Source organism: Notolepis coatsorum (assembly GCF_963971535.1).
Source record: "Notolepis coatsorum genome assembly, chromosome: 15".
In the NCBI taxonomy this organism is placed as follows: Eukaryota; Metazoa; Chordata; class Actinopteri; order Aulopiformes; family Paralepididae; genus Notolepis; species Notolepis coatsorum.
The window spans coordinates 4,044,658-4,059,567 of record NC_140179.1 but is presented as its reverse complement, the minus strand read 5'-3'; the positions used below and the strand labels follow the sequence as shown (position 1 = coordinate 4,059,567).

Here is a 14,910-nt window from a genome sequence, read left to right as displayed (position 1 = left end):
TCTCTTGCTACTTACAGGGAAGGCCTCGTGAAGGCTGTCGTCATCTCCCCCCATATTTTTGTCTGTGCAGCTCACTCACTCTCACTCAAGGCTGACCCTCCCAAGATGGCGGCGGTTCAGTGACGCTGGTGACTCCGCCTTAAGCTATCTAGTGTTCTATAGATATCTATGGGTGTAGCAACCCTCGGACGAGGAGTGGCAGGAAACACAGGTCTCATATCAGGGCTGGTGATGATCTGACGAGTCTCAGGTGTGTAGACTGATCCTGGGTGACAGCGTGTGGAAGCAGGGACAGGAAGGTGCCCATATAAGGGCGTGGAAGCAGCAGGAGAGAGAGAGAGAGAGAGGTCCTGGCTGTGATTGTAACACACACACGCACACACACACACACACACACTCAGATGAATATCTTTTCACAAGAAGTCTTTCATCTTAATTCAAGCAACAGATACCCCACATGCGGAATCGGACTGTTCCATTGCGTGGAGCGGGTTGCAGCGCGCGGTGGGATGAAAGCCCAGGGCACACGCTCCGCAGTCGTCTTTACGATGGTTATTCTGGGCTCTCTCTCTCCAGCAGCCCACGGTGTTGTTATCTTCATCACGCCCAGACAACCAGCTGTCACAGGGTCTGTTTTATGTCCCCAGCAGAGATCAAACCGATGCTTTGGGTTGGGTACCACAGTACCCCACACACACACACACGCACACACACACACACACACACACACACACACACACACACACACACACACACACAGTCTGCTGTCTGCTCCCTGATATATTATGACAGGTGCTTCAAGGTGAAGTGTGTGTGTGTGTGCGTGTGTGCCCATGTGTGACGAGGCACTTACACAGTATAATGTGTGTGTGTGTTACAGGGTGATCAATGCTGGGAAGAGCGCCCTGAACGAGGACCAGGCCTGCTGTGAGGTGGTGGTGGCCAGGAGGAGAGCCCCCTCCACCCCCAGCAAGACCCCCACTGCCAAGAGACGCAACTCCCTGCCCAATGGAGAGAGTCTGGGGCTCTGCATGGACAACAGCACGTCAGGAGAGGTAGCATGCAATACACACATGTTGTGAGGTGTATATATTGTACAGTATGTGTCTACTGTGTATATTGTACAGTATGCATTGTGTATGATTTGATTTGATTTTTGATTTGATGTTTTTTATTTTCGTGTCTTACATATACAGGTGTATGCCCAGCCCATATGGACACATAACAATAAGTATATAATAATATACTTTACCAATTACTTAACAAATGACATATAGACCAAGATGGCCACAAGAATAAGAAAATACAAGAAAATACAATAAAACGTAATGTAACACAAGCTGTACGCAATGTAAATAAACAAAGAAACAAGAGGAATTCAAATACAATTATATAGGATACAGTGTGTTTTGTGCCATGCCGTGTATGTATGTGTATTTATTCTACAGTATGTGTATAAATACGTGTATATAGTGTACCGTATGCGGATATATTATATATAAAAGTTATTAAATCATTTTATTTTCTTTTCTTTTACTACTTTACTTTTTAAATCATTTTATTGAAGAAATAAGAATCGTGAGAGAATCGTGATCTCAATTCTTAGAGAGAAAAATCGTGATTCACATTTTAGCAAGAATATATATATATATATATATATATATATATATATATATATATATATATATATGTGATAAGATAAGATAAGATAAGATAAGATATTCCTTTATTGATCCCCTTGGGGAAATTCAGGCATCATAGCAGCATGGGGGGGGGTACAGGTAGTAAAACAACACAGTATACAGGTAGTAAAAAACAACACAGGCAGTGTAAACAATTTGATCAATATGGTCAATATAGTTTACTATCTGACTAGCTGAGGAATATTCACATTATTCACAGTGTCACCTAAGGTGCAGTATGCATGAGGTAGTGTTATAATTTACTATCTACTGAGTATACATTATTCACAGTATCACGGTATCCACTGAAATATACATTATTCACAGTATCACAGTATCACAGTATCCACATAGGGTGCAGTAAGCCTAAGGTAGTGTAGGTTGTCCTCCTTGGGTTCCTATAAGTCCCAGGTCAATGTCTGGTAGCAGTCGCTGTCGCTGCCCCCTGTTGTGGAGCCTGGAGGCTGCTAGTCGCTGCCCACTGTTGTGGAGCCTGATGGCCGCTGGTATGAAGGACTGTCCGAGGCGGTTAGTTGAGTGTCGGGGGGGAATGAGTCTGTGGCTGAACAAGCTTCTCATCTTGACTAGCTCGTCGTAGAGGGGGTGGTAGGGGTTCTCCATGATGGCAGCCAGCTTCCTTATCATCCCCCTCTCTGCCATCACCTCAAGTCTAGGTAGCTCGACTCCCACCACGGAGCTAGCCTTCCTCACCAGCTTGTTGAGCTTGTTGGTGTCCCTTGAGTTGATGTAGCCTCCCCAGCATGCCACAGCATAGAAGAGGATGCTGGCCACAACAGACTGGTAAAAAGACTGCAGCAGTCTGTTGCACACATTGAAGGACCTGAGTCTCCTCAGGAAGAACAGCCTGCTCTGTCCCTTCCTGTAGAGGGCCTCTGTGTTATCCGACCAGTCCAGTTTATTGTTCAGGTGTACCCCAAGGAACTTATATGAGTCCACCATCTCCACATCCACCCCTCGGATGGAGATGGGAATCGGGGGGGGCCTCTTCTTGCCCCTCCGGAAGTCCACCACCAGCTCCTTGGTCTTACTGGTGTTGAGTTGGAGGTGGTTGCTGTCGCTCCACCCCACGAAGCTCTCCACCAGGGCTCTGTACTCCTCCTCATCATCGTCGGTGATGTAGCTTACGATGGAGGAGTCGTCTGAGAACTTCTGCAGGTGGCACCCGCTTGAGTTGCGGCAGAAGTCTGAGGTGTAGAGGGTGAAGAGGAAGGGTGACAGCACAGTTCCTTGGGGGGCGCCAGTGTTGCTCACCAGTACGTCAGACTGACTGTCCTTTAGTCTGACGTACTGCGGCCTCTCATCACCATCATCCAATTTGCATGCTTTTAAATGTTGACAGATAGTTTCAGGGAAATTGCGTTGCTATAGGGAACAGCTTGGATCCAAGTTGATTTCCAGTTGTAGTGTTTGTTAATATCAATAGCTCTGCAACAGAGGGGAGAATCCCAAGCTTTAAGGACTGTTGTTGTTCACTCCATGAGCTAGAGGGGCATCATAACAAAATGCAGATGTACCCTGTTCCGAGCAAACTCTAGGGACCTTAAGGACCAGCCAGTCACTAGAACGGCTTCCATAGGTACCAAAATGCCATTCCAATAATGATGTAGTATAACACATAAGGGCCTTAAAAATGAACAAATACCAGTGTTTGTTGCGCCTCTCCATCAGCGAGGACCAACCAACCTTCTCATAAAGGACACAGTGATGAGTGTCGTATCTATCATTAGTGATGAATCTGAGGGCAGAGTGATGGACAGAGTCCAAGGATTTAAGGGTTGAGGCTGCAGCAATGCCTATACATTTCATCACCACAGTCATATTCAGTGACTCTCTCAGTGCTGGAACCACTTACGGTAGATATGTGTAAACCATCATATTCAATGTTTCTGGCTCTAGAAAAGAGCATACATTTGGTTTTACTAGTATTAAGAACCAATTTAAGTTTAATAAGAGCTTCCTGGAGGGTAATAAATCGTGGTTTAACAACAGCAAAAAACACAACAAAACATCTGTTCACAAACTCTCGTAACCTGTGCAGTATAATCCAAGTCTCATTTATGCATGTTCAGTAGGCCTACTTGGAACTCTGTGTTCACGAGAACAGTCCATATGAACGACTCACTGTCGTGATATTCACAAAGTTGTACATGGAAAGGCGTTAGCCTCAGTGGCTTCGAGACGCATTGCCCAGTCGCCTAGCAACGGTGTCCTGGGGACTTCAACCTACTTGAAGTCAAGACCACAAACTCACGAGTTCCATTCGAGGCTTCCGCTTCACGTCGGCTGAACGACACCGCTTAGCTGTGATATAATAACCATATATACCATGGCCTGTCGTGAAGCTATTGCTTAATTATAATAATATTGTAGTGGGTTCTATAGACATAATTCACCATTGTATTGTTTTGATGGGTTGATGGGGCACTGTCACTTTAAGGAGGTTGGTTTTGGGGTTGGGCTGAGACAAGACGCTCTGGTGGGGTTTCATTCATACTACGTTACTACGAGCTGTCAGAAGCTAGCACGGCATAGTTCTGACAGCTGTCACTTGTGCAACAATGAAATAAATGACACACGGCTTTGTGTTGTCGCAAAAGATAGAAATTGTGCGTTTCTCCTTTCCGACAATTTCTACAATATAATAAAGCATAAATAAAACAAGGGACGTGTTTAGTCCCTTGTGTTTAGCCGAATCTGGGTTGAACATGATTTGTGCAACTCCCTCCCTGGTGTTGTGGTCGTGGTATTCACTGACTGATTAGGTGTGATCGAAGAATCCTCAGGCACTCACACACACACACACACACACACACACACACACACACACACACACACACACACACACACACACACACACACACACACACACACACACACACACACCACATACAGTAGACACACAAACAAACACAAGGCGCCGCTTCCTGCCTCGTCCTCGTCTGATGCTGGGTAGTGTTGACAGGCCCTCTGACCTCTGACCTCCGCCAGACAGCAACCGAGAGAGTTTCACTCGACAGTGAAACCAGATGATGCTTTTAAAGTGACACTAACCATGAATGATTTATTTCAGTTATTGGCTAGTTATCGGGCTGGCAAGAAGGCCTGGTGGTTAAGAGAGAGAGAGAGAGACCGCTCTGTAACTGAGGCTACGTTTAGACGGAGAGAGTCTGAACAGAAACCGCAAAAGTCGTCTTGCGGTCTCACTTTTAATTTTGCGTTTAGACTAGCGTTTTGGGATGGAATTCTGCGTGCAGACGACGCTGTAACGACTCGAGACGACGGGGCCCCGCTGTCACACGATTGGCGCATATGTCACATGACGTGCTGTGAAGACCCGCCCTACTCTGCCTCTGATTCGCAGACTGTGGGTGGGGGAATGTGATTGGACCAAAGCAGAGTCACTCACAGACAGTGGCTCCAGTCACTAATAGTTGTGATAGCCGCGGGACAGATTCTTGTGTATTTAAAAGTACTGCCAATGTAGCCTTCAGGTGATCGCCATGGATAGAATCAGACATGCTTTGTTTACGCTTCTAGGCTACTGGCGCATGCCTGTGATGTAAGCAGTACGCGCGACGAGAGCCTTGACAACCCTTTCGTCATAGTTTTATGCGGTTTGACAGTTTAGATGAGAGCGCAAAGGTTGATCGTTTCTAGGAATTCCACCCAGAAAGATGGTCTAACTTTTTTGCGGTTTCACCCCGTAAAAACGCCGTTGCCGTATAAACAAAAGGCACATCCGAAAAAATATTTTTGCGGATTCACCTGCTAGCGTTTCCGTCTAAACAGGGCCTAAGAGAGAGAGAGAGAGACCGCTCTGTAACTGAAAGGTCACTGGCGCTCATTGAAGTGTCTTTGAGCAAGGCACCGGACCTCCCCCTGCCCCAGTGGGGCATCGCAAATGTCCCCTGCGCTCGGACACCTCTGGTGTGTCGTGTAATATGGCGATCACGTGTTCGAAAATAAATCACAGACTAGAAAATAGTACAACTATGAAATGTTGCCTGTTGCCTGCTGAAATAATATTGACCAGTGAATATCGGGTCACCTTCATTCATCGTGTTAACCCTTTCACTACCACACTACCAACGGGGATTAACCACTGCGACAATGCAGAAGTATAGGGCTGTACCGAATAGTTCGAAGCTTCGAAGCTTCATTCATAACGTTGACGTTCTAATTCTAAATCAATATTAGAATATTTATTTATTCATTCATTCGCTTTATTTATTTAAATCTTCTTATTTTTCAAATGTTTTTTATGTGTCTATTCGTTCTGTTTAAACCAATGGGGTTTTTCTTCACAGTTGCAGATAAAGATTAGGCTACACTAATATTATAGTATTATACTATTATAGTATATGACTTGTCATACACATTTAAATAAAACATTTATCATAAATGATCATGTAGCCTATCTGCATCCGCTTGGCGCTCGGCACTCCATCAAGACGTCACCGTCACAGCATGTCACGTGCCAACCGTGCCCTTATTGGATTATTTATGTTGACGAAACTGACGAGTTATATTCATTAAAGAAAGTTAATTTAATTAAAAAAAAAATACTAATTTAATCAGATTAATCACTTTATTCAAATTTATTTAAAAAAGAATGAATTATGATTACGAAGCTTCATTCGAAAACTTCAATAGAAGCTTAGAATGTAAAAAATAAATTACATTCGGCACAGCCCTATACAGAAGGTTAACCCTTTCACTGCCACATGACAAAGGGTTAACCCTTTCACAACCACACTCTACAGAAGGTTAACCTTTCACTACCACAACTGTCTGTAGTGTGGTAGTGAAAGGGTTAAAACAACTCACAGAGCCTTACTGCTGCTTTGGTCAGCATCATTTGTCGTTGCCATGAACAAGGGCAGGACTCGTGTGTTTGCTCAGGGACTGCATTGTTCTGTTTACTACTGTACATCAAAAGATCAATAGAGTATTGCTTTTTCAAGTACATTTCTGTAATAACTACAATGCCCCTGTTTTTCATGATAATACATTATGATATTTAGAACTGGAAATGATGTGTTTGTGGGCTGCATTTAATGATCTTAGCATACAGTGTGAATGTATGATTTCCCGGTTGAGAGCTCCTAAGGGTAAGGAACAGTAGGAAGAGTATTGAGAGTCAAATACATGTATTGTAGCTTTTGGTCTCTTTGTTGGCTATGTTGACAATAAGAAACAATTATAACACTGGCTTTGTTTTTTAGCCTGAGCCATATTTTCAGAAGATTCGCCTAAAAATACATACCCAAGTAAATGGAAGATTGCTCCACGTCTCCAAGGTCCATTGGCATGTTCTTGGTACCTAGGGACATCTATGGACCTCAGGGAATGTATTCCCAGTGTCAGAAATATTGTATCTGTTACTAGGCTTGAGTAAATTGTAATGAATGAATAGAGCCTGGTGTGAGCTGGGTAGTGTAGTTTTATGAAATGTTGATGTCCATCGAAAGCCCTGGGTCTCCTCTCTCTTAGGACTACAACGGTTTCATAACACGTTATTTCGGGTTAAGGTACTCTTCTTGGCTACATTTGAAAAAGAAACACAACATTAATTAATACAGACTGTATCGATCTATTTATGACGTGATATTAATTCCGGCCCCGTAACGGGCCCGTCGGGCTTAAGGGGTTGAAAGACCATGCCAGTCCTTTTGTGGTTTCCAAGTTGACAAAATATCAAGGCGCCTTTTGTTTTTCATAATCTTTAACTGAAAGAAGTCTTAAACACCACGTAAAGCCATGAAAGTCACCACATCTGACTAGAATGCCAGGCTTCATTTAAAAACGTTAGTGTTTCCCCCTGAAAAGTTGCTCTATTTAAGCAAAATCACACAAGAGGGTGTGCCGTCATACAGAAAATCAGCACGGCTGTGATTCGGTCATAGCGAGTACAAAAGATAATCACAGCCGTGCTGATATTCAGTATATCTTACTGCATCTGTCAGCCATGGTCTGGGTGGGAACGGCTGGTAGGCTTTTTGGCGAGGGGTCCAGAGCTTGTTGAAGGAGGTTGAGAGGAGGGTGGAGGTTGCTGTATCTGGGGGGATAGCAGAGAAAGTCTCACTCAAGGGTAGGAGAGGGTGGAGGGGACAGGGAGTGTAGGTTGTGACTAAACGGGACGCCTATAGCTTATTCCCAGCGGAAGAGTGCCGAGTTCTTCCGCGTTTTCCCTGATTGGCTGCGACACGCCCCGCGGCAGCCGCAGAGCGGCGGAGCGGAGCGGCAGAGCTTGCGGCATTATGTAGCCGTAATCCCTGATGTTTTTCATTCGACGCTTAGCTCAACTGGCAGCGCTGCCTTGCTGTGGATCCTGCGGTCCGTTGGTAACAAGTTCGAATCCCTTCATTATTATTATTTTTTATTTTTTTTTTTAAACATGCATTCTTTCGCCGGTTAAGTTTAGGCATGTTAACTTTAAGCATTGTTTCGGAGTTGGTTATGGTTAAGGTTAGGCATTGTTTCGGAGTTGGTTAAGGTTAGAAGGGTTAAGTGTAGGCGCTGTTAAGGAGCTGGTTAAGGTTAGAGTTTGTCTTAGAGAATGTCAATAGACAGCCTATTTCCGCGCTGCAGCTCTCTCGCGCTGCCGTGGTCACATGGGCGTCATGGCCAATCAGAGAAAACGCGGAAGCACGCGACGCACTCTTCCGCTGGGAATAAGCTACACGCAAACGGGACAGTTTGAGTTGGAGTGGGTGATTTGGGGTTTAGCATGAGTTGGAGGTTGCCATCTTCTGGGAAGGAGCTTAAAAGCATGTCCAGCTCGTCTGGAAAGTGTTCGAGGGAACCTGGAGGTTAACAGTAATAAGCGGATTAGAATAAACAGATTATGATTCGTTTGTTTATTTAATAATTTATTTAACTCCGCCAACAAATAGTCAAAGTCAAGTCAAAGTCAACTTTATTGTAATTTCCCATAATGTGCAAGACATACAGGACAATTTTATTACGTTCCCCCCTTCCCACAGTGTATATAAAAAGATCTCGACAATATAAACATAAAGTAACATAATGGACACAGGACTATATACAATATAGACAGTAGCTAAAAATGAAATGAATGAGTGAAATAAATAAAAGGTCAAATAGAAGTTATTAATAGAAGACCTGTGAGGCGAAGTGATATATATATATACTGGACTAGGGCTGTCTTAAATACTTCAAAGCTTCGTTCGATCGGCACAGGATTCGAATGGGAAAATAAAATGTGAATATTAAAATATATATTTATAATAATAATTTTTTTGGTAAAATCTTGCGCCTCCAATGCAACGGACGTCATACGCCTCATTAACTCTGCCCCTCTTTGTTAACTACAACAAGCACATTGAGATTCCTCATTAACTCCTGTGTTGAATACAACTTGCTGCTTTTACAAAGCCTCAAATGACGGCTTACAATATTTCATAAAAGCAAAGTGTTTCGTTTGTCTAAGATTTAAAAAGGTTTAAACTTTACAGCACTGAAAATTCTCTATAGTATTATTAGTTTTACCCGTGTTTGATAAGACACCCATGGTCAGCAGCAGTGTCCCGACCCATATACAAACATGTCTTAATAAAACATGCTTAATTAAGTCGAATTCTGCCTTTGTCTCTATTAACTTAATATAAATATTTATTAGTGCCGTCAATCGATTAAAATATTTAATCGCATGATTGTCCATAGTTAACTCGCGATTATTCGCAAATTAACCTAACTTAAACGGATATTTTCCAAGTTCCAAGTTTTAATACTCTTATCGACATGCGAGTCAACAAATGCTTGCTTTATGCAGCCATTTAACACAAAAGGATGACCCTCATGCATTGCAAATTTGCATCAAATTCAAAACAGAGTGATGCACAAAATAACTTAAGAAAATAATTATTTAAAACAATGAATAAAATGGTAGCGCGTGAATTAATGTTGATTAGAGCCTACAACCACTTACGTCAAGGCTCTAATCAACGTCATCATTTTATCCCCACAAGCTCCATGTAACACGGAAGTGCAGTGGTCTATAATGCCTCTCTGGCCGGACGATATTGGCAGAGCTGGCTGTGAGCTCCTTCTACACTGTAGTAAAGCAATTTTCCCTACAAGAGATCCAGAGGGTAATACTTTAAGCGATGGGGAGGATGTACAATATTAGATGTTATGTATTACAAGTAGCCTAGCCCCTTTCGTGACTGCTGATGCACGCCTCACAGCAAGGCGTGCATCAGCAGTCACGAAAGGGGCTACGAGTAGCCTATAACTGAATAAAGTTAATATTTTAACCAATTTAACAATTATACCCAGGCATTTTGGAAAAGGGACACGGCTAAATCATTAGGGAGGAAGCAAAGCTGCATATAAAACCCAATTTTATTGTAAAGACAAGTTTAAAAAATTATTCTCATTAAGCTAAAACTCTTGAGACTGGGCGCCTTTGGCTGAAGCGTCATCATCAGCATTCTCCCTCGAGCCCTTTTTCGTCTTCTTGGGGAGGAGGGCAGCTTGGATGTTAGGAATCACGCCGCCCTCGGAGAATGTGACCCCGCTCAAAAGTCTGTTGAGCTCCTCGTCGTTCTTCACCGCCAACAGGATGTGTCGGGGACCGATGCGCTTCTTCTTGTTGTCCCGGCCGGCGTTCCCAGCCAGCTCCAGGATCTCCGCGGTCAGGTACTCTAAGACGGCGGCCATGTAAATGGCAGCGCCATTTCCCACACGCTGAGCGTAGTTGCCCTTCTTGAGCAGTCTGTGGATGCGGCCCACGGGGAACTGAAGTCCTGCCCTTTTAGAACGGCTGGTCGAGGTTTTAGTCTCGATGACTGTTTTCTTCCCACGGCCCGACATCTTCAGTCTCTGGGAAAGGTGAAAAACAAGGGGGGAAATCTCAGTTCTGGCAGTTGAAAAATATGCCTATATCACACATTCAATTTTACTGTATATTTTAGAATTCATCTTTGACTGCATCTAAATCAAATGTTTATTGTGAGCGATCTGTGGTGCCGAATTTCCCTTGGGATTAATAAAGTACTTCCATTATATTAAGTCATGCCCATCGACTTACACAAATGCGACCACATTTTCTGCTTCCAGCATCTAAAGAACCGAACCTCTTACCTGGTGTCAGTGGTTTTTGTACCAAGGACTCCAGGTTTGTGACAAACCAGCAGGAGTGTAAAAAGTACCCAGAAATTATACTTAAGTGAAAGTATGGGTACTCAAGTAAAAGTCAGAGTATCTGGCTAAAAACACTCAAGTAAGTAAAAGTAAAAAAGTTTCTACTTGTAAATGTACTTTTCCTGACTGTCTATTCTTCTAATAGCAGGAGTTTAATCAAAGATCCCTGTGTTCTAGTCTTGCACAAGCACCAATCAGCATGGGTTTTTAAATAATTGGCCCAGCACGCCCGAGATACACACCAAGCTTGGTCAAGGGGAAGGGGCTAGGCCCAATGTGGAGTGACGCTAGCGCTAACTTCCGTACTCTCCGCCAATCAGCGCGCGCCTGCCACAGAGTCTAGTGAGGGGCTCACTCCGCGTTGCAGCTGGAGGCTACTCGATCTTTCACATGACCCACCAGGATAAAGCTTTATATGAAAATGTCCAGAACATGTAAAGTACATGCGACACCTGTGTCACCGTGGGTCCTTATGGGTTAAAAATGAGCACGGTACAGCCAGAGTCATAGAGAGGGTACAGCCTCCGACAGCTGTGTCAGCAAATTAGATAGACGGGCAAATAATAGACGTCCAGATACGAGTGGATGAGATCACAGGCAGTAGGCCTACCAGTCTATAAGCTAGTAGATGAGTCTGCATAGTCTGGATCAGAAATTAAAACAAAGTGCATCATTGTGAATCAATATGGGTGTTTCATCATATCCAGACAGTAAAGAGGGCAATTGTCCTCCCAACGCGATTTACAAGTAATGGAACGTAGATTCGACAGCCAATGTGGGCGGGTTCATTTTCCATTGGAGATTTGATTGGCTGTTTTTAAATAAATTAATTAATAACGTTAGTTCAGCCAGAGAAGCAAATACTCATTCAAATAGTTGGACCTGCGAGATTTGTACTTTGTAGGTCTGCATTTTAAATGAGTAAAGTGTTTTTCTCTGAAATGTAATTGAGTAAAAGTACAAGTACACAAACTTCTTGAGTAAAGTACAAATTCCCCAAAACAGTACTTAAGTATTGTAACAAAGTACTTTACACCCCTGCAAACCAGGCTGAACCATCTCTAGATTTTAACGAGGGGGGTCTGCCAGCTAGGCATTTGAATTCTTTAGTCACCACCAAACATAGATATGTAAATACCCATAAGCAGTTTCAAACGGGGTACAATTGTTACAATGACTTTAACATGGCAGTATCATAACCTTAGCGACACAGACTTAAAATCATTCTAAAGGTAACACTGAAATGGAAATTAAACGGCACATTCGAAAAGGCTAATCCACGAGTTGTCAAATTGATTATATTCCCCTTCAAGCAATTATGAGGTACGAAATGGTTGTGCGGATATCGCTCTTCCAACTCTGCCAGACACTTTTTTTTTTATCAAGCATTATAGGATGTGCGTGTCGTAGTCCATTTTGCCGATTTCTTATTTTGTCATAACTTGGCAACACAAAAACATAATTCTTGAGACAACATTACAAGAAACACAGTTGTCACTCACCAAATAGGTTCTTCTTTAAAAAAAAGTAAAAGCAGAGAGACCTCCGTGTTCTGCCTTTGTGAAAAGCAGGTAGTAATTGTCTAATTTGTGACGACACCTGTTTTTGTACCTCGTGCTCTCTGCCTTAATGAGAAGCAGGTAGTAATGGTCTAATTTGTGACACCTATTCTGCCCACAGCCTCAATTGGGTCCAGCTGCAGCGCTGGAGAATCCTCTCACTGGGCAAGCCTGTAGCAGCCACGAACCTGCACTGTTTTAAGTGAGCGTGTGTTATTGGATTGATTGATTGATTGATTGATTGAACATTTTATTAATGTCCGCCTTGTTTCGAACTGGTTATGCTTAGGCCCTCTTTCGAAGTCACCCTCTTTCGAAGTCGATTATGCTTAGAGTTTGGAATAAGGGCTGGTGGTCTATCGCCCTGCTCTAAAGATAAACTCTAAGCATAACCGACTTCGAAAGAGGGCCTAAGCATAACCAGTTCGAAACAAGGCGGACATTAATAACATTTTCAATCAATCAATCAATCCAATAACACACGCTCACTTAAAACAGTGCAGGTTCATGGCTGCTACAGGCTTGCCCAGTGAGAGGAAAACCCCGTTAACGTACACAGAATGTGGTCCGTGTGAATCTTGTGGAAAAGATAGGCATAAGCAGATATTTTACAAAATAAACATTTTCTGCCAGAACTTTCAAAGGATTTTGATTCTATGACAAGAGCTGACCGCCAGTCGCAGCAATTAATTAGTTCACACAGAGCGCGACAAATGAAAATGCTGAAGGACTCCAAAAAAGAATGGATTATTATTAGTCATTCTAGGGCTATAGGTCCGTCAACTCTGTGCAGGGTTGTCAAAAGTCAAGTCCCACAATTGCGTCTTCTCACATAAAACATGCAAAACTTCCATGCGAAAGCTGATAACTGGACGGAGCAGTATTCCACTGCGGTCAAGCCAGCCGTCTTTCACTTTTGTGTGGTATGTCATAAATGTATAGTAATAATAATAATAATAATAATAATAATAATAATAATAATAATAATAATAATAATAATAATAATAATAATAATAATAATAATAATAATAATAATAATAATTTCTTAAAAGTTAATCGTGAGTTAAAAGAAATAGTGGCGTTAATAGAATCGGGCGTTAACGCGTTAATACCGCATTAATACCACGTTAACTTTGACAGCCTTAATATTTATATAATTGTTTGCTTTATAGACGAAGGTTGCAACATAATTATGTAATGTAATGTCGTTGCCTGTGTAACAGAGAGCAGCCACCCGACTCATTATTAATTTAATTAATTAATCCAATCCAATCCACTTCATTCATAGAGCACATTTAAAAACAACAAAGTTGACCAAAGTGCTGTACAAGTCCCACAACATAAGATTTTTTTTTATAAAAAATTAATAATAATAATAATTCTTATTATTTTTTTTATATCTCGAAGCTTCGAATTAAAATCGAATCTCGGCCCCCGAAGCTTCGACGGCCAAAAAAAGCTTCGAAGGTCAGCCCTATACTGGACGTTTCAAAACAACCGGAGGAACCCTCCATGGCTCCCTCCTCCCTTCTCAACACGAGCTGTTTGAGTAATTAAAATACTGTTTGGGCTTAGGGGGAGGGGTGGAGCGCACCGCAGTGAAATTAACAGTTATTAATAGAACACCTGTGCGGCGAAGTGATAGAAGGACACCTTGATTCTTGTATGAAGACAAGAATGACTTGGAGCCCCACATGTCACCAAGACTAGTACGGCCCTTTAACGGGAAAAGACATTCGACAGCTGCTGAATGTCAAACTGTATGATGCAGCAGCACACGGCACAGTGGTGGAGAAGGAGCCTCTTACCACATTTTAAACCCATGGAATGATGGAGAAAACAGAGAAGGAGGGAGAGAGATAGAGGTTAAAAGACAGGAAGAAAGAGAGAGAGACACAAAGAAGTAGGGAGAGGGAGTGGGAGCGAGAGAGAAGGCTCTCTGGAGCTTGAGGGCATATCACAGAACTGCGATGTGATTGGTTTGACCCATGCGTGCTATTGACCAGAGTGAGTCATGATTCTTCTTCCTATTTGCAGTTCAGGGCCAATCAGATGACTCAGTTAGAGTTTTTTTTTTTTATCCACTTTTTCTCCCATTTTTCTATATTTTCTCCCATCCCAATTTCGTATCATCCAATTCAACCCTCCCCTGTCACGAACGCTGTTTCTTGCCTCCCACAAGCCGGCTGCAATGTGGACTAAGTTATACATAGCACAAGCAGCTCGATCTCTCAGTGGCGAGGAGTAACGCGTGGGAGGCTCACGCTGCCCCCGACACTTCCTGATTCTACTGCGCAGGCGCACCAACCGACCTGTAGGAGTCGCTGTCCACAACGCCCGATCCCCACCCATCAGTTTCCCACCCCCTAATACGGCCAATGTGTATTAGTACGGACGACCAGCTAAACTGAAAGCAATGTGGAGCGCTGGGCTCGAACAGGCAAGCCCAGCGTCTCCGTCATTTGTGGCGAGCGCCTTGC

General features: G+C 43.1%; 2 protein-coding genes across 2 annotated transcripts in view; one reads left to right on the top strand and one right to left on the bottom strand.

The window, feature by feature from the left end:
- Positions 1–14,910, top strand: part of LOC311241721 (protein phosphatase 1H-like) — a gene marked incomplete at both ends in the record, with an annotated part of 76,725 nt that overhangs the window by 26,084 nt on the left and 35,731 nt on the right. Inside the window, 1 exon segment of the mRNA XM_084330603.1 lies at positions 881–1,055. Coding sequence (XP_084186729.1) covers positions 881–1,055 — 175 coding nt within the window.
- On the bottom strand, positions 10,110–10,541 carry LOC311241600 (histone H2A, embryonic-like; the record flags this gene model as incomplete). The annotated part of the gene is made up of 1 exon (XM_084330478.1): positions 10,110–10,541. The coding sequence occupies one exon, from the start codon at positions 10,539–10,541 to the stop codon at positions 10,110–10,112; it is 432 nt and encodes a 143-aa protein (XP_084186604.1).